The sequence below is a fragment of the Balaenoptera ricei genome, chromosome X (genome assembly GCF_028023285.1).
Source record: "Balaenoptera ricei isolate mBalRic1 chromosome X, mBalRic1.hap2, whole genome shotgun sequence".
Taxonomy (NCBI): Eukaryota; Metazoa; Chordata; class Mammalia; order Artiodactyla; family Balaenopteridae; genus Balaenoptera; species Balaenoptera ricei.
Window position 1 is genome coordinate 16,068,152 of NC_082660.1, and position 25,429 is coordinate 16,093,580.

Below are 25,429 nucleotides of genomic sequence, written 5' to 3' on the forward strand. Positions count from 1 at the left end.
TCCCTGAGGTCCCGTTGTAGCCAGCAGTCTGGAATGCAGGTTCTGCTCCTGGTTCCTGCCAAGACGGGTCCTAGTTATAAATTTCTCTTTATTGATTTGCCTTCCCATTCTCATGAGTGCTAAGCCCTTAGAAGCCTTTTGAAAAATATTCATTCAGTGGGGTGCTGAGGAAGTATATTTAAGAGAATATCTCAACCCTCAAATATAGGAACATTTGGCATGTTTATGTCCTTGATACTCTTCAGGAGACATGAACTAGAATACTAAAAATAACACTGAAGAACTGAAGCAGTTACCATGATGAAAACCTACAACTTAGTCCCTAGCTTTGTTTAGCAATGTGGGGGGATTGATAGACTATCCTGTTGTCTGTGTCTGCTATTGATTTTTCAGGTGTAGGTTTAATGCAGAATTTAATTAAGCTTCATAGAAGAAAACAATTTTGCTGTATCTGACATTGCATGGAGAACTTTTAGAATATTTTGCTGAAATTCCCCCAAAGTCATGAAATAACAATCTTACCAGAAGGTGATAACAAACTGGAATTATCAGCATGCTCTGTTGAGGAAAAAGGTGATTTAAAATTAGTTTAGTTTGTAGATTAAACAACAGAGACCTACTGTATAATACAGGGAATTATTACAATATCTTGTAATAACCTATAATGGAAAAGAATCTGAAAAAGAATATATATATATATATATATATATATATCTGAATCACTGTGCTGTACACCTGAAACTAACACATTAGTGTAAATCAACTATACTTCAATAAAAAAATGTAAAAGTAAATAAAATTAGTTCAGTTTGTACATGAATTTGTAGGAGATTAACATCTTTAACGGCAGTGAATGTAAACTGAGTTGCAAATAGCTACCAAAAGAGGGCAGTATGTTAACTTACTATTATTTACAACAGCCTAATCAGTTCTCTCAATTCTCCACAAAGACATATCTCTGGTGAAACAATTCTTCCAATTTAACTGTTGATGGTGCTCTATATATTTTGTTATATAATGGTTTAGTACATTTAAAAATAAAAATGATGACTAAGAACTTCGGTTGTTGGCAAATGTTCATTAGAATGTGTAAATGTATACATCTGCATAAATTAAACTTCCCGTAACTGTACTTCTTTTTATACCTATTAGTGCAGACTTTAACCTTTAATTAAGCCAATCAGACACCTCTGGGTATATAAACTACAAGAACTGCTGTGTTATTTATTTTGGGAGGATGCTAGATTCCTTAAAAGAAAAGTAATTCTATTTTTTTCTCTATGAAAAATAATACACTTATTGGAGAAACTTCAGAAATTACAGATAAACAAAAAGAAGAAAATTAAAACCACCTACAATTTCACCACCCAGACATAAATGACATTAACATTTTGACATATATTCTTTTCTCTTTCTATGTGTTAATGTATATCTACATATGAATATAAATATATGAATGTGAGCAAAAGCAAGAAAAACTACAATCCTGCAGCCTGTGGACCAAAAACCACAGTTACAGAAAGATAGACAAGATGAAAAGGCAGAGGGCTATGTACCAGATGAAGGAACAAGAAAAAACCCCAGAAAAACAACTAAATGAAGTGGAGATAGGCAACCTTCCAGAAAAAGAATTCAGAATAATGATAGTGAAGATGATCCAGGACCTCGGAATAATAATGGAGGCAAAGATTGAGAAGATGCAAGAAGTGATTAACAAAGACCTAGAAGAATTAAAGAACAAACAAACAGAGATGACCAATACAATAACTGAAATGAAAACTACACTACAAGGAATCAATAGGAGAATAACTGAGGCAGAAGAACGGATAAGTGACCTGGAAGACAGAATGGTGGAATTCACTGCTGCGGAACAGACTAAAGAAAAAAGAATGAAAAGAAATGAAGACAGCCTAAGAGACCTCTGGGACAACATTAAATGCAACAACATTCGCATTATAGGGGTCCCAGAAGAAGAAGAGAGAGAGAAAGGACCAGAGAAAATATTTGAAGAGATTATAGTCGAAAACTTCCCTAACATGGGAAAGGAAATAGCCACCCAAGTCCAGGAAGCGCAGAGAGTCCCATACAGGATAAACCCAAGGAGAAACACGCCGAGACACATAGTAATCAAAGTGGCAAAAATTAAAGACAAAGAAAAATTATTGAAAGCAGCAAGGGAAAAACGACAAATAACATACAAGGGAACTCCCATAAGGTTAACAGCTGATTTCTCAGCAGAAACTCTGCAAGCCAGAAGAGAGTGGCATGATATACTTAAAGTGATGAAAGGGAAGAACCTACAACCAAGATTACTCTACCCGGCAAGGATCTCATTCAGATTCGATGGAGAAATCAAAAGCTTTACAGACAAGCAAAAGCTAAGAGAATTCAGCACCACCAAACCAGCTCTACAACAAATGCTAAAGGAACTTCTCTAAGTGGGAAACACAAGAGAAGAAAAGGACCTACAAAACAAACCCATAACAATTAAGAAAAGGGTCATAGGAACATACATATCGATAATTACCTTAAACGTGAATGGATTAAATGCCCCAACCAAAAGACATAGACTGGCTGAATGGATACAAAAACAAGACCCATATATATGCTGTCTACAAGAGACCCACTTTAGACCTAGGGACACATACAGACTGAAAGTGAGGGGATGGAAAAAGATATTCCATGCAAATGGAAATCAAAAGAAAGCTGGAGTAGCAATACTCATATCAGATAAAATAGACTTTAAAATAAAGAATGTTACAAGAGACAAGGAAGGACACTACATAATGATCAAGGGATCAATCCAAGAAGAAGATATAACAATTATAAATATATATGCACCCAACATAGGAGCACCTCAATACATAAGGCAACTGTTAACAGCTATAAAAGAGGAAATTGAGAGTAACACAATCATAGTGGGGGACTTTAACACCTCACTTACACCAATGGACAGATCATCCAAAATGAAAATAAATAAGGAAACAGAAGCTTTAAATGACACAATAGACCAGATAGATTTAATTGATATTTATAGGACATTCCATCCAAAAACAGCAGATTACACGTTCTTCTCAAGTGCGCACGGAACATTCTCCAGGATAGATCACATCTTGGGTCACAAATCAAGCCTCAGTGAATTTAAGAAAATTGAAATCATATCAGGCATCTTTTCTGACCACAACGCTATGAGATTAGAAATGAATTACAGGGAAAAAAACGTAAAAAAGACAAACACATGGAGGCTAAACAATACGTTACTAAGTAACCAAGAGGTCACTGAAGAAATCAAAGAGGAAATCAAAAAATACCTAGAGACAAATGACAATGAAAACACGACGACCCAAAACCTATGGGATGCAGCAAAAGCAGTTCTAAGAGGGAAGTTTATAGCTATACAAGCCTACCTCAAGAAACAAGAAAAATCTCAAGTAAACAATCTAACCTTACACCTAAAGAAACTAGAGAAAGAAGAACAAACAAAACCCAAAGTTAGCAGAAGGAAAGAAATCATAAAGATCAGAGCAGAAATAAATGAAATAGAAACAAAGAAAACAATAGCAAAGGTCAATAAAACTAAAAGTTGGTTCTTTGAGAAGATAAACAAAATTGATAAGCCATTAGCCAGACTCATCAAGAAAAAGAGGGAGAGGACTCAAATCAATAAAATCAGAAATGAAAAAGGAGAAGTTACAACAGACACTGCAGAAATACAAAGCATCCTAAGAGACTACTACAAGCAACTTTATGCCAATAAAATGGACAACCTGGAAGAAATGGACAAATTTTTAGAAAGGTATAACCTTCCAAGACTGAACCAGGAAGAAACAGAAAATATGAACAGACCAATCACAAGTAATGAAATTGAAAATGTGATTAAAAATCTTCCAACAAACAAAAGTCCAGGACCAGATGGCTTCACAGGTGAATTCTATCAAACATTTAGAGAAGAGCTAACACCTATCCTTCTCAAACTCTTCCAAAAAATTGCAGAGGAAGGAACACTCGCAAACTCATTCTATGAGGCCACCATCACCCTGATACCAAAACCAGACAAAGACACTACAAAAAAAGAAAATTACAGACCAATATCACTGATGAATACAGATGCAAAAATCCTCAACAAAATGCTAGCAAACAGAATCCAACAACACATTAAAAGGATCATACACCACGATCAAGTGGGATTTATCCCAGGGATGCAAGGATTCTTCAATATACGCAAGTCAATCAATGTGATACACCATATTAACAAATTGAAGAATAAAAACCATATGATCATCTCAATAGATGCAGAAAAAGCTTTTGACAAAATTCAACACCCATTTATGATAAAAACTCTCCAGAAAGTGGGCACAGAGGGAACCTACCTCAACATAATGAAGGCCATATATGACAAACCCACAGCAAACATCATTCTCAATGGTGAAAAACTGAAAGCATTTCCTCTAAGATCAGGAACAAGACAAGGATGTCCACTCTCACCACCATTATTCAACATAGTTTTGGAAGTCCCAGCCACGGCAATCAGAGAAGAAAAAGAAATAAAAGGAATACAAATTGGAAAAGAAGAAGTAAAATTGTCACTGTTTGCAGATGACATGATACTATACATAGAGAATCCTAAAGATGCCACCAGAAACCTACTAGAGCTAATCAATGAATCTGGTAAAGTTGCAGGATACAAAATTAATGCACAGCAATCTCTTGCATTCCTATACACTAATGATGAAAAATCTGAAAGAGAAATTAAGGAAACACTCCCATTTACCACTGCAATAAAAAGAATAAAATACCTAGGAATAAACCTACCTAGGGAGACAAAAGACCTGTATGCAGAAAACTATAAGACACTGATGAAAGAAATTAAAGATGATACCAACAGATGGAGAGATATACCATGTTCTTGGATTGGAAGAATCAATATTGTGAAAATGACTATACTACCCAAAGCAATCTACAGATTCAATGCAATCCCTATCAAATTACCAATGGCATTTTTTACAGAACTAGAACAAAAAATCTTAAAATTTGTATGGAGACACAAAAGACCCCGAATAGCCAAAGCAGTTTTGAGGGAAAAAAACGGAGCTGGAGGAATCAGACTCCCTGACTTCAGACTATACTACAAAGCTACAGTAATCAAGACAATATGGTACTGGCACAAAAACAGAAATATAGATCAATGGAACAAGATAGAAAGCCCAGAGATAAACCCACGCACCTATGGTCAACTAATCTACAACAAAGGAGGCAAGGATATACAATGGAGAAAAGACAGTCTCTTCAATAAGTGGTGCTGGGAAAACTGGACAGCTACATGTAAAAGAAGGAAATTAGAACACTCCCTAACACCATACACAAAAATAAACTCAAAATGGATTAGAGACCTAAATATAAGACTGGACACTATAAAACTCTTAGAGGAAAACATAGGAAGAACACTCTTTGACATAAATCACAGCAAGATCTTTTTTGATCCACCTCCTAGAGTAATGGAAATAAAAACAAAAATAAACATGGGACCTAATGAAACTTCAAAGCTTTTGCACAGCAAAGGAAACCATAAACAAGATGAAAAGACAACCCTCAGAATGGGAGAAAATATTTGCAAATGAATCAACGGACAAAGGATTAATCTCCAAAATATATAAACAGCTCATTCAGCTCAATATTAAAGAAACAAACACCCCAATCCAAAAATGGGCAGAAGACCTAAATAGACATTTCTCCAAAGAAGACATACAGACGGCCACAAAACACATGAAAAGATGCTCAACATCACTAATTATTAGAGAAATGCAAATCAAAACTACAATGAGGTATCACCTCACTCCTGTTAGAATGGGCATCATCAGAAAATCTAGAAACAACAAATGCTGGAGAGGGTGTGGAGAAAAGGGAACCCTCTTGCACTGTTGGTGGGAATGTAAATTGATACAGCCACTATGGAGAACAATATGGAGGTTCCTTAAAAAACTAAAAATAGAATTACCATATGACCCAGCAATCCCACTCCTGGGCATATACCCAGAGAAAACCGTAATTCAAAAAGACACATGCACCCCAATGTTCATTGCAGCACTATTTACAATAGCCAGGTCATGGAAGCAACCTAAATGCCCATCAACAGACGAATGGATAAAGAAGATGTGGTACATATATACAATGGAATATTACTCAGCCATAAAAAGGAACGAAATTGAGTCATTTGTTGAGAAGTGGATGGATCTAGAGACTGTCATACAGAGTGAAGTAAGTCAGAAAGAGAAAAACAAATATCGTATATTAATGCATGTATGTGGAACCTAGAAAAAGGGTACAGATGAGCCAGTTTGCAGGGCAGAAGTTGAGACACAGATGTAGAGAATGGACATATGGACACCAAGGGGGGAAAACTGCGGTGGGGTGGGGATGGTGGTGTGCTGAATTGGGCGATTGGGATTGACATGTATACACTGATGTGTATAAAATTGATGCCTAATAAGAACCTGCAGTATAAAAAAACAAACAAACAAAACAACTAATACTAAACTTTCATTGGGTTATTTGTATGTAAATATGTTAATATAAATGTTTCAGACATTACATGAAATTTCTAAAAACCTTATATTTGTATTTGTATGGAAATATGTATGGAAATTTGTTAATATAAATGTTTCAGACATTACATGAAATTTCTAAAAATCTTATATGTTCTGGTATAATGTTATAAGTAATAATCCTAGTTATTACTTTAAAATGTATATCTCAGAAATAACTAATTTTCTTGTCAACTGTATTATTATGAACTTTCATCAAATCTTTAACTGTGGTCATTTTTAAGTCTTTTGTCATTTACAGACAGTTCTGGGTGTACTCTGATGCTTTTGCAAATATGTTCCTATAAAAGGGTTTCATCTTCAAGAAATTCATGGAAAAGACTCTGACAAGTACAGGTTTCTGGTAACTGACTGTGCTGCTGAACTGAATGAATAAGCATTTTCAGAACTCTAATGAAAAACTGATGAACTCATAAAAGTGCTAACAAAAGATCAGGATGAAAAAAAAAATTAATTACATGGGACTGAGTGAACTGATGAGGATGAGTATAATTTTTGTGACTTTCTGTCCAAATTAAAAAAAAAAAAATCCCACAAGGACTCAGAGGCAAAGAATATACAAATCAATTTTCACTGCAAAGTAAAGGAGCTGTTACAGTGGAGGATTACTGGACTGAATGTCAATATTATGACATAGTATGAGTGTGTTTCATGTTTGGTAATTGCAATCATTGATGCTTTTGTTGTGGTCATCCATGTACAATGCTTGGTGTCAGTCTATTTATCTCTTGTAAAAATAAAATACAGTGTGTGTGTGTGGAAAAAAAAAAAATTGATGCCTAATAAGAACCTGCAGTATAAAAAAACAAACAAACACAACAACTAATACTAAACTTTCATTGGGTTATTTGTATGGAAATATGTTAATATAAATGTTTCAGACATTAAAAAATAAATAAATAAATAAATATATGAATGTATGTGTATACATATGTACTTATATGTACGATAAGAAAGATCATGTCACTTAAAACTATTTGTAACCTGATTTTTCTCATGACACTATATCCTGAACATTGTTCTATATCATTAAACAATCTTCCCCAATACCATTTTGTGATGACCGCATAGCATTTCATTAATTGGATGTACCATTAATTTATATAACAAATTTCCTTTTCATGGACATTTTAGTGTGCACAGTTTTTCATGATTATAAACAATGCTGCAAGAAATCCTCTTGGTAAGTTTTTGTATACACACTTGGCTATTTCTTTCAGAAATTCCATGAATTTTGATTGCCAAGATGCCTTACAGAAAACAAACCAATTTATACCGCTCTTTGCAGTACATCAGAGTGTTACTTTCCCAAACTCTCACCCAATGGGTTATTACCTTATAAATTCTTAAACTGTTTTTAATTACAAAGGAATGGTTATTTCCATAGTGGTATCTTGAGATACAATTAAAAAGAAAGAATAAGTATATTTAGAAACTAAAATTGCACAGTGAAACATACCTGGTAGCTTCCAGGAGCCTATTTTCCTTAAATGGTGGTAGGGTACTGATTATTTTCTGGTATAATTAAAACACAGTTCTGCTTGAAAGCAGGACTGAATGAGTGCTCAAGTGGTTAGCGCAGAGTAGTTAGTGTCTTGATGCCCTAATTTAATTGGCATTGTCTCTTCTTAGTCTCTGTCCTTCAATATATCCCTCATGTTACCTTAAATATCCCACCAATCAAAGAGTCTGTTGAATTAACAGGAGTTTAATTTTGAGAATGCTCCTGGGAGCACTAAGGGGAAATCAGTCATTCACAGCTTAGTATGAATTAATTCCAATTGGCTGAAGTCTTCTGATTATGTAGCAAAGACCTACCATACTGGGCCATGTTGAAAATTTCCGGGAAGAATCAACATTCAATATGGGCTACTTGAAAATGACACATCAGTTTAGGCAGGTGAGGTAGAGTGGTGTGAGAGTGTGGCACAGGCAGGGAACAGCATGAAGGCACTGAGGAAGAGTTGAGTACCAGGGAAGAGGGATGGAGAGTGATGTTGAAGGGCAACAGGGGCTAATACTGCTTCCTTTTCAATTTTGCCCAGTGGCTGACCAGAGTCACCAATTGTTCAACCTTCTCCATTGCTAAATCCTTTGATAAGAGCTGTATACCCACAGGGAAAGGGGTTCATCTGAGTTTTACCTCTTTCTTAGATGCTAGAGGAAATGGACAACTCAAGGGTAATAGGAGAGCCAGAGTGGAGAAGGATCTTTCCTGGTTGGCCATCTCTGGGTAGACAGGTTTGATAGGCATGGATTCACAATCAAGAGGTAAAACCTGATCAAAACATAGATCAAGGGCCAGACCAGCCCAGCCTACAGGGCTCCCAGCAGAGACCTACACTGATGAAGGGAGGGAACCCAGTAAATAAAAGTTAGAGGTTTTTAAATTGTTATTGTCTGCTTTTTCTCTTTTGGCATTTTTTTTCTTCTAGGGGCCCGATTACTCAGTGACTAACATTTTATTCACTTTTTCTGTCTCTCATTATAATGCTCCACATCACTCCTCCTGGTCCCACATAGAGACGTCCCATAGGCCTTACATTTTCCTGAGTATCAGCGTCGGTTTCTCTTGGGCTCTCTCCTAACTCACTTCCCATTTGTTACAACCAAGGAGGTGGTCGGCATTTCCAGTGAGTCATATATTTGAGTTCCATGCCACTCTTAGGAGACAAAACATTTCCATTGTTAAAAAGATTCGCAAGCAAAGAAAGGAAAAATATTTAAATTTTTCAGATTTTCCTTTGGAAACTTACAAAGAGTAAAATTTAAAGCATTGTTCATTTATTGAAGTCTCGATTTAAGTCCATAAAAAAAATTATTGTGAGCTGTCGATAAAATTTACTCAATATGACTCCCTAGTGATTTTTTAAAACAAAGTCCATATATTGCAATTATGATGACCAGGAGTTTGGCATGCCTAAGCTTCGAATGGACGCCAAAAAGAAGAACTGGCAACTCAAGAAAGTGGCCCCCCTCGATGGGGTCTCTTTCCCTACATCGCCTCCCTGGCACATTCTTTCAAATTTATTACTACCACCTCCCCAAATCCAATCCCACATGATCAAGTGTGGTCTGAGCACTGCCATGTGAATGCCTTACTGTCATTGCCTCTCCAACCCCATATATCCAAGACCTTGTCCCCCATCGCCCCACAGCATTTCCATATCATTCTTGAATCTGATGGACCGCTGGTAACACCAGCCAAACAAGTGAAACTGGAAAATTCAGTATATTAGTTTCCTGTTGCTGCTGTAACAAATTACCATGAACTTAGTGGTTTAAGACAATGCAAACTTGTTACGTTAAGAGTTCTGTAGGTCATTAGTCCAACATGGGTCTCACCAGACTAAAATCAGAGTGTCAACAGGCTGCACGCCTTTCTGGAGGCTCTGGAGGAGAACCTGTGTCCTCCTTATTTGGATAACTGGCAGAATTCAGTTCCTTGCAGTTGGAGGACCTAGGTCCTCATTTTCTTGCTGGCTATAAATTGAGGGCCGTTCCTCGATTCTAGAAGCCATCCACATTTCTTGGCTCATGCCCCATTCCTCCATCTTCAAAGCTAGCAACAGTGGGATGGGGTAGGGGGAGTCCTTCTCATGCAGCATCCGTCTGACTCACTCTTCTGCCTTCCTCTTCCACTTTTAAGAACTCGGGTGATTAGACTGGGCCCACCCAGGCAATCCATGATCACCTCCCCATCTCCCAGTCCTGAACTTTAATCGCATTTGCAAAATCCCTTTTGTCATGTAAGGCAACATAGTTACAGGTTTGAGGCATTAGAAGGGGATATCTTTGGGGAGCCATTACTCTTCCTACATACTCAAAAATCCAGTTTTTTAAAATTATGGAGAATATGAGTTGCAAGGAACCACACTTTAGGAAGAAAAATCCCACAGGGGTTAAGTGAAGGGCCCAGAAAACTAGAGTCAGTTTCAGCAATACAGCTGAGTCTACAAACCGAAGGCTCACTCTCTGGCCATTGCCCTTGACTCCTCCTGTTCTCCACCTCCCACTCCCACCCCCAGATTCCGTCATCCATCCTGTGCATTCTTCTCACCCTAACAGGGAGCTGTTGCAAGGATTAAAGAGAAATGATGTATGTGGTGATAGTAAGAGTGAACAATGATTGATGCTTCCTGTGAGCCAGGCTTAACACACGAAGAGCTTCATACACATTTTATTATTTACTCAGCCAACGACTCTATGAAATATGTGGATTCCTTAGCATCAGTCCTTTTTAGTGCTTGAGAAACTGAGGCTGGGCGAGTTTCTGTGAATTGTTCCAGGCCTCCGTGGGAATTCACTGTAGAGCTGCCTGATTTGAACCCAGGCAGTCTGACTTCAGAGCCTACCCTCTGGGCCTCTATTCTATCCTACCTCCAATGACAAACTCTGTAGACCATAAACTAGTACATAAATGGAGGGTATTAATATTCCCTAATCTCTCTCTCACCTCTCCTTTCTTCCCATGCCCACTGCCCCCTTCTAAGCCCAGATCTTGATCGCCTCACACATAAGTGAAATATTAGAACCCGGAATCTTCTCATTGGCAAGGATCTTAACGTTCTTTGCATCTGACTTCTCACCCAACTCAGTAAGCCATCCACCGAATGCACATCATTGGCTCCCAATCCCAATTCAGCTCCCCAACAAGTTCTACCTTGCCCACACAATGGAACTCACACTGAAGTTTTTGAAAGTTTGAATTACTTACCAACATTTAAAAATTAGGAGATTTCAAATAAAATTCCAAATTCTTACCCTTCCAAAATTGGAAGTTTTAGATGACCCCTTTCTGTCAGCTCTCCAGCCCTCTAAAGCATGCCCTGGCATGAAACTGATGGAGATGGCTCTTTCCTCTTTGTATCTTAAAGTTCATTCATTGGCTACACCATTCACTTGGCATTTGGACATATACTGTTAGGCATTGTTATTTAACTTTTCCACTGTATGTCTTGTTTTCCCAGCTAAATGCTAAGCTGCTTGATTCTTTATTATCCTCCAGGAATCCAGTGCAGGGCTTTGTATGTGGTAGATATTCAAAATATTTTTGGATTGACTGATGACATCATTAAGGAGTCTCCAGCAGTCATGAATATATGACAGGTAGTTCAAGAGCAGGAATTTAATGCAAATATTGCAAGGGGTCATGTCCCTGTGATACAAAGCACAGCAGGGGACAGATGGGCAAAAGATCTGAGAGCAATGAGGCAGAGTCCATGAAGGAAAGACTTGAGAATACTTCTTAGATGGCTATGGTTCAGAATCTGTACTTTGGAATCATAGCTATAACTGCCAATCACAGCAGGTAGCTTGCTTAACAGATCTTCCAAACGTATACTAAAATGGCCATTCAACTGCCGTATCACAAACGTTGCCTACAGCAATGATCTCAATACTGTACCCTTTATCGACCTTTCCTCTGTTCCTAATGCCGTCTCCCTGCTCGCTCACTCCTGATTCCTGGGATCACCTCCCAAATAACCTGCACCCAAGTCATACAAGGTCATGTCTGAGGGTTCTGAGGTTTTCATTTTTCTTCTGCTATTTGATATGTGGGAGATGTAAGACTTAAAATGTCAGACAGTTGGTTCTCTTTACACCCAGCACATTCTCCCCGAAGTTGGATGGGAAAGATAAAGGCTTAATCTTCTAGGAGTGGATCTAAAAAGAATACAACTAGCCCCCCTTGCATGAATGTTTTAGAGCCAACTAAAATTTGTAATCTGGTGACAGTCCTTCTCTGGATTGAATTACTGTTGCATAGAGAGATGATTCAAAACAAGGCGCCACGCCTAGGCACTCTTATACAGGAACCCCAAACAAAACAATATTATTATGATAGTGGCTCTCCAGGGCTTGGGACAACAGACACTCTTACAAGAACTGTATTTTTCAGATTCTACTACATAACCAACAAAATGACTGAAAACATTTCTACTTCGGCACAGCCAAAATGTGTTTACTTGAGCTGTGACCATCTCACGTCACCGTGCTCAATAAATACTCTGACACAACGTTTTTATTAAACAATTGATAATGACATCCCTAAAGAAAACTTCAGCTCCTAGCTGGTGGAATTTCCCAAAGTGCAGACGACTGGCAATTCTAGGTGGGCCTTGGCCAAAATGTGAAGAGGGTGAAACATGGTCTTGATCCCCCAGCCCCTGGGTCTTGCTCCTCTCCCGTCCTCACACGGTACCACTCACCCGCCCTCTTGCCCCTTAACCCCTCCAGAACTGATCTGGCCTCTCTCAGGGGTTAACAGACAGTCCCTCCCTTGAGGATCTAGGAGATGCATTTTGGAGTGTCCATCAATGCCCTAGAATAGAATGCAAATTTGTGTGTATTCATATGCATTTTTTTTCTGGGAAGGGTAGAGTCCCAAAAGGGACTCTATTTTAAATTAACAAGCATGTATATAGCATTACTGTGACCAGGCACTTCATAAATATTAACTCATTTAGTCCTCATAACAACAATACGAGGCAAGTTACCCCATTTTACAGATGGGGAAACCGAGGCACAGGGAGGTCAAATAACGTGTGTAGTAAAGGGACAGAGCTAGGATCTGAGCCTAGGCTTTCCAGCCCCACTATACTGAGCTGCTCCTCATCTTGGGCTGTGGTCTAAAACAGTGAAGAGCCACTGACCTGCGGCCATCCACCCCATTCCACTGGGAGGGATGTACACTTTAGGAAGGAGGAGAGCCTTGAAATAAACTGTTTCTGACAGGTGGGGGATATTAGGGCATCATCCCCCCTTCCCAGCCCCCCTGAAGTTAGACACATAGACAGTAATCTAGGCTGCCCGTCAAGGCCAGTGCAGATAATGGAGTATTTGGGTTGTGCTTTCCATAACAAAATGCTAGCCACAACTTGGGTTCACTCTACTGAAGGCTGGTAGCTTCTGGAGCTTTTTCAGTCTGAAAGGCAAATGCTGCTTAGTGTTTCAGGGGGCAGGGAGGGAGAGAGGCAAACTGGCCTCTATTGAACACTTACTACAGTGGCATTATACCCATGTTTCTTCATGGAATCTCCCCACATGCCCGTGAAACATGGCCCTCTATCCAGACCTCATCTCCCCCTCCTCTCCCCTCACCCAACCACTCTGGTGTCCCTGCTGTTCCTCCAATACAACACACTGGGCATAGTCCCAACTCAGGGCCTTTGCACTTGCTGCTCCCTCTGCCTGAAATACTTTTCCCACAGAGAACCCCCTGGATTGCCCTGCTGTCTCTTTCAAACGATGCTCAAATATCACCTTCTCTGAGAGACTGATCCAGACCACTCTATTTAAAATCACAACACTTTCCCCCTTTGCCCGACCCTTTCCATCCCCTTACCCACAACACTCCTTGCCATCCAAACAGTATGTATATATTTATGTACGTGTGTATTTATGTATGTGTGTACACACACACACACACACAGAGCCCTAAGAGGGGGTGTCTCCTAACATTTTGTGCCCTAGACCCCTCACTTGCCTCATCCAAGTCCCAGCCCTGTGTAATATATAAGATTTTGGGACTTCCCTGGTGATGCAGTGGTTAAGAATCCACCTGCCAATGCAGGGGACACAGGTTCAAGCCCTGGTCCGGGAAGATCCCACATGCCGTGGAGCAACTAAGCCCATGCGCCACAACTACTGAGCCTGCGCTCTAGAGCCCGTGAGACACAACTACTGAAGTCTGCATGCCTAGAGCCTGTGCTCCACAAGGAGAGAAGCCACCGCAATGAGATGCCTGTGCACCGCAACGAAGAGTAGCCCCCGCTCGCCGCAACTAGAGAAAGCCCGCATGCAGCAACGGAGACCCAACGCAGCCAAAAAAAAAGAAATATATATATATATATATATATATATATATATATATATATTTTTTTTTTTTTTTTTTTTGGCCCCCAAGAACCAAGTTTCATTCCCATGGGGGCGAAGTGGCCCCCCCCCATAGAGAATGCACGCTCCAGGGCTATCTCCGTTTCCTCCCGAAGAGATCCAGCTTAAGGAAAGCAACATTTGCCTGGGTGCCCCTCTCCTCCTGGATCCCCACTAGTGTCTCGGGTGGTTCTGCTGTTAGTCAGCTGACATGTTCTTTCACTCCAAAGCACCTGTCATTTATGGGTAGTGAGAGTTCCCTGTGGTAGATGTTTAAGTGCAGAAGCACCTGGAAGTGGGGGGATGGGGAACCAGTGGGTAGGGTACAGAAACTCTTCCAGTCTCCCTCAGATCACGCCACTCTTTGCCAGCTCACACGTGAGCAGTGACCCCCTTGGCGTCTCAGCTTAGGTTCTCCAGGGGCGCGGGGCCTAAGGTAAGGACTTGGCTGCACAGTGGCCTCCCCATTCTCCCCAGCCCCTGGCACAGGACAATATTTTTATACAGCTATGAAATAAACGAGGAGGGTGATCTGAAGTGAGACGGCCAGACAGCAGGCTATTGCAGTAGATTAGCCAAGACATGATGACGACTTGAACCAGTGCTTGGGAAGCTGGCATGAAAAAAGAGGTTCAACAGACACTTCTAAGGTAAGATGAGAGGATGTAGGGGATGTTGCGGTGAGGGAGAAGCAGAATAGTTAACCTATCAAACCCCAACAGTCCAGATGACATTGCTCTGAATCCCTCAAGCGTGGCAGGTAGGTTAACAAATAACAAATGTTGGCAAGGATGTAGAGAAAAGGGAACCCTCGTACAGTTGGTGGGAATGTATATTGGTGCAGCCACTGTGGAAAACAGTAGGGAGGTTTCTCAAAAAGCTAAAAATAGAACTACCATATGACCCAGCAATTCCACTCCTGGGTATAATATCCAAAAAAACCCCAAAACCACTAATTCAAAAAATTCTGAAGCAATTAGAACAAATGGCCTATAGCTGTACTGTTCAATATGGTAGCCACTAGCCACGTGTGGCTATTTAAATTTAAAGTTAAATAAAATTTAAAATTCAGTTTCTCAGTCACATTTCAAGTGCTCAATGGTCACATGTGGTTGGTGGCTACTGTACTGGACAGATATAGAACACTTCCATTATCACAAAAATTTCTGTTAGATCATGCTGTTCTCTAGTGATGACGGCTAGTTTTTACGGAGTTCTTACAACGTGTCAAATGCATTTCAGCCATCTGTTTTACATGCATTAACTCATTTAATCTGCATATAACTCTATGAGAGAGATACTGCTACTTTACAGATAAGGAAACTGAAGCACAATGATTAAATACCTTGGTACAGTCAGAGTTAATAAATGGCAGAGGTAAGACTTGACCCCAGGAAGTCCAGAGCCTGTAGTCTTAACCTTATACCATATTGTGGAGGTCCCAGTGGCCTGAGTTGGCACAAAGGGAGTGGGCAGCTCTGGTGGAGTCTCCTGACTACAAATGACTCTCTCCTGATTGGACAATGATAATCTGGTAGTGCCCAGAACAGCCTCCTCCAGCTTTCTTAGATTGTATGAACCTGGGTTCATACATGATCTCAAGAAAGAAGGGATGCCTAGCCCATCCCACCCCACCTTCCAATGGCAGAATGAATGAGATGTACCAACTACCCTGCCTCATTAGTTAAGGTAAGGCAAGTTGTTACAATAAATAAATGCTGAAATCTCAGACACTTAAAAAAAAAAGTTAATTTTCCAGGTGTAAAGTCCAATCAGCAGCCTAGAGTGGAGGGCAGGGTGGGACAGAGAGAGCAGCATCTGCTCCATGCAGTCATTCAGGGACCCAGGCTGACAGAGGCATTGCCATTTTCAACATGAAGATTCCAAGTTTGCTCTGGAGAGCAACGTCCAGCCAGGCAAACAGGTGGGAGATTTTTAATGGCTAAGCCCGGAAGTGGCAAACATCATTTCTCCCCACACCCACTGGCCAGAAAAAAATAAAGCTTTGGTGAGCTGCCAGCCAGTCTCTGCCACATCAGATTTAATTTGAACGCTGTAGAGTAATGATATCCATTAAACTAATGATAGGACAAAATTAATGCTAAAATCACTCTCCCCAGTCATTTTCTCTCCAGTTCTTTGCCCTTATATTGACTAGGTCAAAAGTCAGGGAATCAATATGAATCAGAGGAGGGGGAGCCCTTGCCACTCTGAGGCTGAATATGAATCCCCCCTTCTTTGTGACTCACTTCCCCAGCTTTGCTCCTAGCTAACATCCATATCATGTTTTTTTCATGACCCCCAACTGTAGAACTCCTATGTGACAAACCAGGTCTGTAAACAGTGGCATACTAGTAAAAGCCACAGAGTACGGCTGAATTATGGATATTCTTGCTGCATCCTACTTAGTTGAAAAAGTTGTATTTTTGACTTCCCTCTGGTTTTTTTTTTTTCGCAGTTGCATTTTTAATTAATTAATTTATTTATTTTTGGCTGTGTTGGGTCTTCGTTTCTGTGCGAGGGCTTTCTCTAGTTGTGGCAAGTGGGGGCCACTCTTCATCGCGGTGCGCGGGCCTCTCATTATCGCGGCCTCTCTTGTTGCGGAGCACAGGAGGCCTAAGGGCCTCCTAAGAATCTTCTACCCAGAAGTGCTACAGCAAAGGTTAAGGTTTACGTGGCTTCAAAACAGAGGGAAGGGCTTCCCTGGTGGCGCAGTGGTTGAGAATCTGCCTGCCAATGCAGGGGACACGGGTTCGAGCCCTGGTCTGGGAAGATCCCACATGCCATGGAGCAACTGGGCCCGTGAGCCACAACTACTGAGCCTGCGCGTCTGGAGCCTGTGCTCCGCAACAAGAGAGGCCGCGATAATGAGAGGCCCGAGCACCGCGATGAAGAGTGGCCCCCACTTGCCGCAACTGGAGAAAGCCCTCGCACAGAAACGAAGACCCAACACAGCCAAAAATAAATAATAAATAAATAAATAATAATTTTTAAAAAATTTATATAAAAAAAATGTATAAAGCAAAAAAACAAGGTGGACAACAAAAAGAGTAATTAACACAAACAACATCATAATGGATGACTTCAACATACCTCTCTTAGATCAAGTAGAGAAAAAAAGATATAGAATATATTTATTTTTTAAAAAAAGGCTATAGAGTTGAAACACAAGACAGCTATGTGTTCAGTCCTTGTTTATTCAATTAATCAGATAATTATAAGCAATTCTCATTTATTCACCAAAGCAAGACCACCACCCATTTGATAGTTTTCATTTCTCTCCTTAAATTAACAAAATTCTACACTATACTGAATACTAGAGCAACAAGAGAGTAACTTTTACTTTATGCTGTGTGCATTCCTAAAGGGAAAGAAGAGGGAAGGGTATAGGTCAAATAGGACACTGATGTTAAAAACAAACACAGTTGCCACAGACATTGTTGTAAAAGCACCATCAATCTATCTTGATGGGTTTTTTTACAGCGCTGTGATCTTGTGAACATGAGGCTTCTTGCCAAGATCAATCTGTTTCTTGTTATTTTCTTGAAGGAAAAGATGTACCCACATCAAGGTACATTTCAACAGCATGTTCTCTTGGAACATCAACTTACTTCTTAATAGATTAAATCAGCGGAACTATTGCTTTTATTCCTCAGATCTCTCTTAATCTTTATCTAGTCCTTTGGAGGTACAAAGCCATCCCAGGATAAATGAATATGGCAAAGTTTCAGTCAAAGTCGTGTAAAAAAACATTTTCAACTGCTTCAGGGACTAAACACTGAGGAAGTGGTTAAGGACACAAGTTCTAAAATGCCACCAATTCTACTTTCCAGCTGTGTGAACTTGGAAGTGACTCAAACCGTCCAAGCCTCAGTTCCCTCATCTAGAAAATGAAGGAGTAACACCTGACCATAGCTATTCTCAGGATTCACGAAGGTAACGCGCAAAGCATTAAAGCGACGCGACACACAGGAAACCTTTGTAAAGGTAACTCTTAGATGTGTTAGAATGCTTTCAGAGGCAAGTCGCAGAACATTCAGTTAAAAGTATCACAAACATTAAGGACAGTCAATTGCCCCACCTAACAGGAACTCCAAAAGCAGACAGTTCTAAGGCTGGTCCTACAGCTCAGGGATGGCAACAAAGATCCAGGCCTTTTCCAGCCTTCTGTTCGTTCATCCTCAGGATACAGTTAGTTCAGGGACTCAACCTTTCAAAACCTCAGGTTATCTCCTTTTTCTACTTGCACTCCCTAGCGCCTCTCAGTGTTTTTAAGACGGCTACCACTGTTCCAGGCATCAAATCCAAACACGAAAATGTCTAGGCACAGCACTATCCAATAGAACTTTCTACAACGATGGAAATATTCTCTATCTGCACCGTCCAGTACAGCAACCACTAGCCCCATGTGAACACTGAACGCTTGAGATGTGACTTAGTGTGACTGAGGAACTGAATTTTTAATTTCACTTAATTTTAATTTAATTTTTTTTTAAATTATTTATTTATTTATTTAATTTATTTATGGCTGTGTTGGGTCTTCGTTTCTGCGCGAGGGCCTTCTCCAGTTGCGGCAAGTGGGGGCCACTCTTCATCACAGCGCGCGGGCCTCTCACTATGGCAGCCTCTCTTGTTGCGGAGCACAGGCTCCAGACGCGCAGGCTCAGCAATTGTGGCTCACGGGCCCAGTTGCTCCGCGGCATGTGGGATCTTCCCGGACCGGGGCTTGAACCCGTGTGCTCTGCATTGGCAGGCAGACTCTCAACCACTGCGCCACCAGGGAAGCCCAATTAATTTAAATTTAAATAGCCACATGTGCCTAGTGGCTATCATATTGAACAGTGCGTGTCCAGAGGAAGAAGAGAAACTCTTTTTCATTGAGTCTCAGGAGTGGGGCTGTTTTCCTAGAAGTCCCCCAGCAGATTTTCCCAGGTGTCTTTTCGGTCAAAAGTCAGTCACATACCCACTCCTAAATCAAATATTGGCAAGGAACAGCATTTCCGCGGGTGGCTCAGAATAATCAGGATTTACTCCTGAGTGTGGAAAGAGGGGAGCACCCTACGAAGCCAGGCTTAGCCAGCAAGAGAAAAAGCAAGGAATGGTTGTAACATAAATGATCAGTAGTAAGTGCCGCACCACTTCTGCACTGTCTAGATCAGGAGTCTGTAAACTGCAGTCCATGGGCCAAATCCAGCCCACCAACTGCATTTGCAAATAAAGTTCCACTGGCTCAAAGCCACATCTATTCATTTACATATTGTCTAGGGCCGCTTTTGAGCTGCATGGGCAGCGTTGAGTAGTTACCACAGAGGCCATAAGGTTCACAAAGCCAAAATATTTATTATCTGGTTCTTTAAAGAAAAGTTTGCCAACCCCTCATTTAGAGGGACACTCCTCATGGTTAAAGTCACCCTTGTTAAAGATCTTGGCTAAAACATACTCCTATAGCCAAAGGCAAGCACTTCGTGCAGGCTGGTGTACAAGAAAGAGTTCTGGAGAGCTGCTTTCAGCACCTTGATACTGTTTCTTGCTGGGTAACCTAGAAAAGTATCCTTTGCTTTGAGCTGCAGTCTTCTCATCAGCAAAGTGGGGATAATACAAACTTCTCCACTCACCTCAGGGGGACATGAGGAGATGATGTATGCCAAGGTGCCCTGTAGACCATGAAGACCTACAGAAATGTCCAGATGGGTTGCTACTGCTGTTCTTAATGTACAGTGCTATGTGCTGTTGCCACTGGATCCTACAAAGAGACACTGGGACTTTTCCATGTACAACAAGGCAAGGATAGCACTGGCAACTGGGGGATTTACCAGTCAGCAAAAGCCATGTCTGGAGCTTTTATCAATATGGAAATCAAGAGATTCACTGGCTTGATTGTAACTTTAAGAGCTTTCGAAATCACATCAAGTTAAAAAAAGTAGTCTGGAGAAAATAGGACTTTTAAATTGTTTCCAATTTCATATTAGGAACTTTGAATAGGAGAGCAGCCTTAAAATGGGATTGCAGAGATGAGTGGTTCTTAGTTCGAGGCAGACCTCAAGGATCCCCGGTATCCCAGGACAACAAATCAGGAATCCAAAGACTGATCCTACTGGGTAATTGAACTCACAATGTCAAACTGTGAAGGACTCTTAACAGGCAATCAGCTGAGCGCCTTCATCACATGGAGGAAAGGAAACACATTCCTTAAGGGTAATTGGAGCCAATGTACAGCCACCTCACTGAAGTCTACACAAAAGTTTAGTGGAATATATGTTGTATCAGAACTCATTGGGTTCAGATAAGGATAAAGCTGGTGGTGTAAGCTGAGGGGAGCAGTCCATGTTTTAGCGTATCTCTAGGCTTTAGACTAGAGCCACAAATCAAAACCAACCAACCAGCCAGTTTATTGAGCACTTACTATGTGCTAACACTATGGAGGATACAGAGAGGACCTGACCAGATATTCCTTCATACCTGCAAAGATAAAACCAGGAGGAGGAGCAGAATTCAGGATATCATGATGGCCTTCACCATTGCTAGCAGTGTCCTGACACATCCTAAGTGTTCAGTATGGATGTTTTAGAGTTAGTTTAAAATGTATAGACATAATTTAGATGTACAAACAATAGTGACAATAAACAAATTAAAAAGAAATCCTTGAGCTTTCCTTTGATGTCTAGGATGACTCCATCTTGTTTTGGAGCCTCCATTCCAGAAGTACAGGAAAGGGATCCTTAAACCTGATGATTTAAGGTAGCTCTCTATTCTGCTCTAAAATGGTCTCTAGGTAACTCAATGTCTTCCAGATAAATGCGCAATCTTCGTTTTCCCTCCTCTTCCTTCTGGTAGTCAAGATGGCTTCCAGGTTAGGAATGGGGTGCCAGTGGTCTGCACAGTAGGGAGAAAGGACCTACATCACCTCGTGCTGAGCCCTGGGTTCTCAAGGGCCTCTCCAGGGATCTCCCTCACCCTGCAGGGTTCCTGGGGGTCCAGCTGGCATCCACTGCTGAAGGCTGTGTCCAGTGGGCCCCATGTTCTAGTCTCTCAGAATCCCACCCTGGCCTGGGGGTCCCTCTCTTGCTGACCTAGGTCCTCTCAGCTCTCACCACTGAGTGTCTGTCACATCCTCCATCTGGCCCCTGGTCTCAGCTGTCCACACCGTCATCTCTACAGCCCTGTCCCTGCCCCTGGCTCTCAACAGAGCTACCCACTAGGAACACGAGGGCAATTTCGAATCCCTTCCCTGTCACACAAGAGATGAGAAAGACCTGGAGAGGACACCACCTCCAGCCTTCACTCTGCCTAAACACACTGTGCCACCATTTCTCATCTGTGCCACTGCCCCATGTTGATTTACAGGCCACTGTGAGGGGTTCTCATCTGGAGTTCTAAGTGGAAAGTGGGACACAATGTCCTCTGCTTTCAGTTTCCCCCTCAACCCATCTAGATTCTCTATCATTCCCTGTCATCACTTCTACCTGCCAGGGAAAGAGTCAGGGCCCAGCAGAAGTGACCTCATGCCTGTGTGGAATTTTGGGGGCTTGGGAGATTGGCTGAGTATCAGATCAGCACTCTGGTATTTATAATCTCAATTTTACAGATAGGAAAGTGAGAGAGAAGGAGACCAGCACTGGGTTTGGAAAGAAGAACAAAGACTTGGATGGACAAAGCATGAGATGGTAAGAGGAGACAAGCCAGTGAGGCCTTGGAGAAGGGGAATTAGAGAGAAATCTAACACTAGAAATGCCTTCAGCACAGAAAGATCTAGATCCAGCCCAGAAAGACAGTAAGTTAGGATTATAGCTCATGAGGTCACCAAACTGGCTCAAATGTGTACTTGTTTCCAAATGGGGATGACAACTCTGCAAGAATGAAATTATAACCATCTTCCACTAATACGTCATCTCACGCTCTGGAAAACAGCTGTACCTAAAAGAAGATCTTCTTGAAAGACAAAAAAGAAGAAGCAGTGGAAGGAAGAAAGGAAGGAAGGAAGGAAGGGAGGGAGGGAGGGAGGAAGGAAGGAAGGAAGAAAAGAAAAGAGGTATTGGCACAGCCCAAGAGAGCTAGAGGCTAGAGGTAAGTTACCTGCCAAAACTGATTTGGGCTTCTGGTAGACCAAGAATGACTCCCTCGAACATCACCAAATTACACAACTGGAAGTGTCAAGGTCTAAGGGTTCTCTCTGTTGTCCAGTGGCCTAACAAGAGAGTGTCAGTCCGGGGAGAAGATATGGGAATATATGTATATGTATAGCTGATTCACTTTGTTATAAAGCAGAAACTAACACACCATTGTAAAGCAATTATACTCCAATAAAGATGTTAAAAAAAAAAAGTGAGTGTCAGTCTGATCCCTCCTCACTGTCAAGAGCTACTGAGTCATCTCTCAGGCTCCCAGGACGAAGCTACTGTGTTTGCAGTCCAGATACCCCAGAGCCAGGGGCAACGGCTGCGCTCTGGCAGCTTACTTCAGGCTCCCTCTCCCTCTTCTCTCCATGCCTCAGTGCCACGTTCATTCAGTCTCCACTTACTGGGCAACCCGGTAGAGTATGAACAGTACGGGCTACTGATTCCAATGGGGGATCCTCCAAGCTGTGTGACTCTGGGCAAATGACTTACTCTCTTTGACATTCAGTTTCTTCATCTGCAAACTGAGACTTAAAATATCTACCATAAAGAGTTTTTGTGAGGATTAAATGAGATGATCTATAGCACGGCCTGCCCCAGAGCAGGCCCTCTGCCTGCTTTCACCCCATTAGTTTCCCACCCACCTTGCCAAACCTTCACTCTCCCTTCTCACCTGGCACAGACCATATGCTGAAAGGACTCATGATGCAAAGGAAGTACATCATGACTTGATACAAAGTGACAAGCATAAAAAGACATGGATAAACAGGAAAAGGGAGCTCTGGAGGAAGAGATTTAATTCTTGTGAAGACGTCAGGGGAGGTTTCATAGAGGCAGTAACACTGGGCTGGACTTGGAAAATGAGTGTGTTTCCAAATGGGGATGACCCCAGGAAGCAGAGGGAGGGAGTAGGGGAGTGAGGTAGGGAAGAGAGTAAAGCCAATAATGGGTACATTAATTAGCACACTGCTACTATGGGCAACTGTGGCCCAATCCAACAATCTCCTAGGTGTATAGAACACACCTTAGCATTGTCCCACCAAGGGACAGGGAAGCTGGCATAGGTAAACACGAACTCCCATTCTTCACTGCTTTGGGGTATTAACTCCCTGGCACTACTAGCTTGTTCCACGTAGAGGCCAAGCATGGGCGCATGGGTACAGATCATTCTCAGTAAGGGAGACATGGGAGCCACCAGCATGTGCAGGATCTGTCTGTAGGTGACCTCTGGGTGGGCCAAGGGGAGATGGGCAGAGCACCAACAGCATCTGCTACAGGTGGCTTAACATTTAACTAGACTCACCCACGGATTTGGCCAAGGGCCGTATGTTAAAGCCCTATAGCACTGACTCACACTTCAGGATTTAGTTACAGTTTGTACTGTTCTCATGTGTCATAGTCATTTCCCTCCAACTGGAGTGTAAATTTCCTGGAGTCAGAGATGATGTCCTCTCAGCAGCCAGTCATGCTAGGCACACAGCAGGCACTCATTACCACGCAACTGATTATCCAGTGTAGAAGTAGCAGATCCCCTTGGCCTTCATCAAAGACCAGACCTAAGCCATCCTGAACTGAAAAGAACCTGCCTCAGACATATGGTCACCTTATCTTTGATAAAGGAGGCAAGCATATACAGTGGAGAAAAGACAGCCTCTTCAATAAGTGGCGCTGGGAAAACTGGACAGGTACATGTAAAAGTATGAAATTAGAACACTCCCTGACACCATACACAAAAATAAACTCAAAATGGATTAAAGACCTAAGTGTAAGGCCAGACACTATCAAACTGTTAGAGGAAAACATAGGCAGAACACTCTATGACATAAATCACAGCAAGATCCTTTTTGTGCCAGCCCCAAGAGAAATGGAAATAAAAACACAAACAAATGGGACCTAATGAAACTTAAAAGCTTTTGCACAGCAAAGGAAACCATAAACAAGACCAAAAGACAACCCTCAGAATGGGAGAAAATATTTGCAAATGAAGCAACTGACAAAGGATTAATCTCCAAGATTTACAAGCAGCTCATGCAGCTCAATAACAAAAAAACAAACAACCCAATCCAAAAATGGGCAGAAGACCTAAATAGACATTTCTCCAAAGAAGATATGCAGAAGGCCAACAGACACATGAAAGAATGCTCAACATCCTTAATCATTAGAGAAATGCAAATCAAAACTACAATGAGGTATCATCTCACACCGGTCAGAATGGCCATCATCAAAAAATCTACAAACAATAAATGCTGGAGAGGGTGTGGAGAAAAGGGAACACTCTTGTACTGTTGGTGGGAATGTAAATTGATACAGCCACTATGGAGAACAGTATGGAGGTTCCTTAAAAAACTAAAAATAGAACTACCATACGAGCCAGCAATCCCACTACTGGGCATATACCCTGAGAAAACCATAATTCAAAAAGAGTCATGTACCAAAATGTTCATTGCAGCTCTATTTACAATAGCCAGGACATGGAAGCAACCTAAGTGTCCATCATCGGATGAATGGATAAAGAAGATGTGGCATATATATACAATGGAATATTACTCAGCCATAAAAAGAAATGAAATGGAGGTATTTGTAATGAGGTGGATGGAGTTAGAGTCTGTCATACAGAGTGAAGTAAGTCAGAAAGAGAAAAACAAATACAGTATGCTAACACATATATATGGAATCTAAGGAAAAAAAAAAAAAAAAAAGGTCATGAAGAACCTAGTGGCAAGACGGGAATAAAGACACAGACCTACTAGGAATGGACTTGAGGATATGGGGAGGGGGAGGGGTGAGATGTGACAGGGTGAGAGAGTGTCATTGACATATATACACTACCAAATG

At 41.2% G+C, this 25,429-nt stretch overlaps 1 protein-coding gene across 4 annotated transcripts in view; it reads right to left on the reverse strand.

Moving 5' to 3' along the window:
• The window catches only part of ADGRG2 (adhesion G protein-coupled receptor G2), a 143,856-nt gene that overhangs the window by 49,907 nt on the left and 68,520 nt on the right, over positions 1 to 25,429 (reverse strand). For all 4 annotated transcript variants that reach the window (XM_059910529.1, XM_059910531.1, XM_059910530.1 and 1 more), the window contains one exon: positions 523 to 558. In XM_059910529.1, the coding sequence (XP_059766512.1) occupies positions 523 to 558 (36 nt within the window). The remainder of the gene's footprint in view (positions 1 to 522; positions 559 to 25,429) is intronic.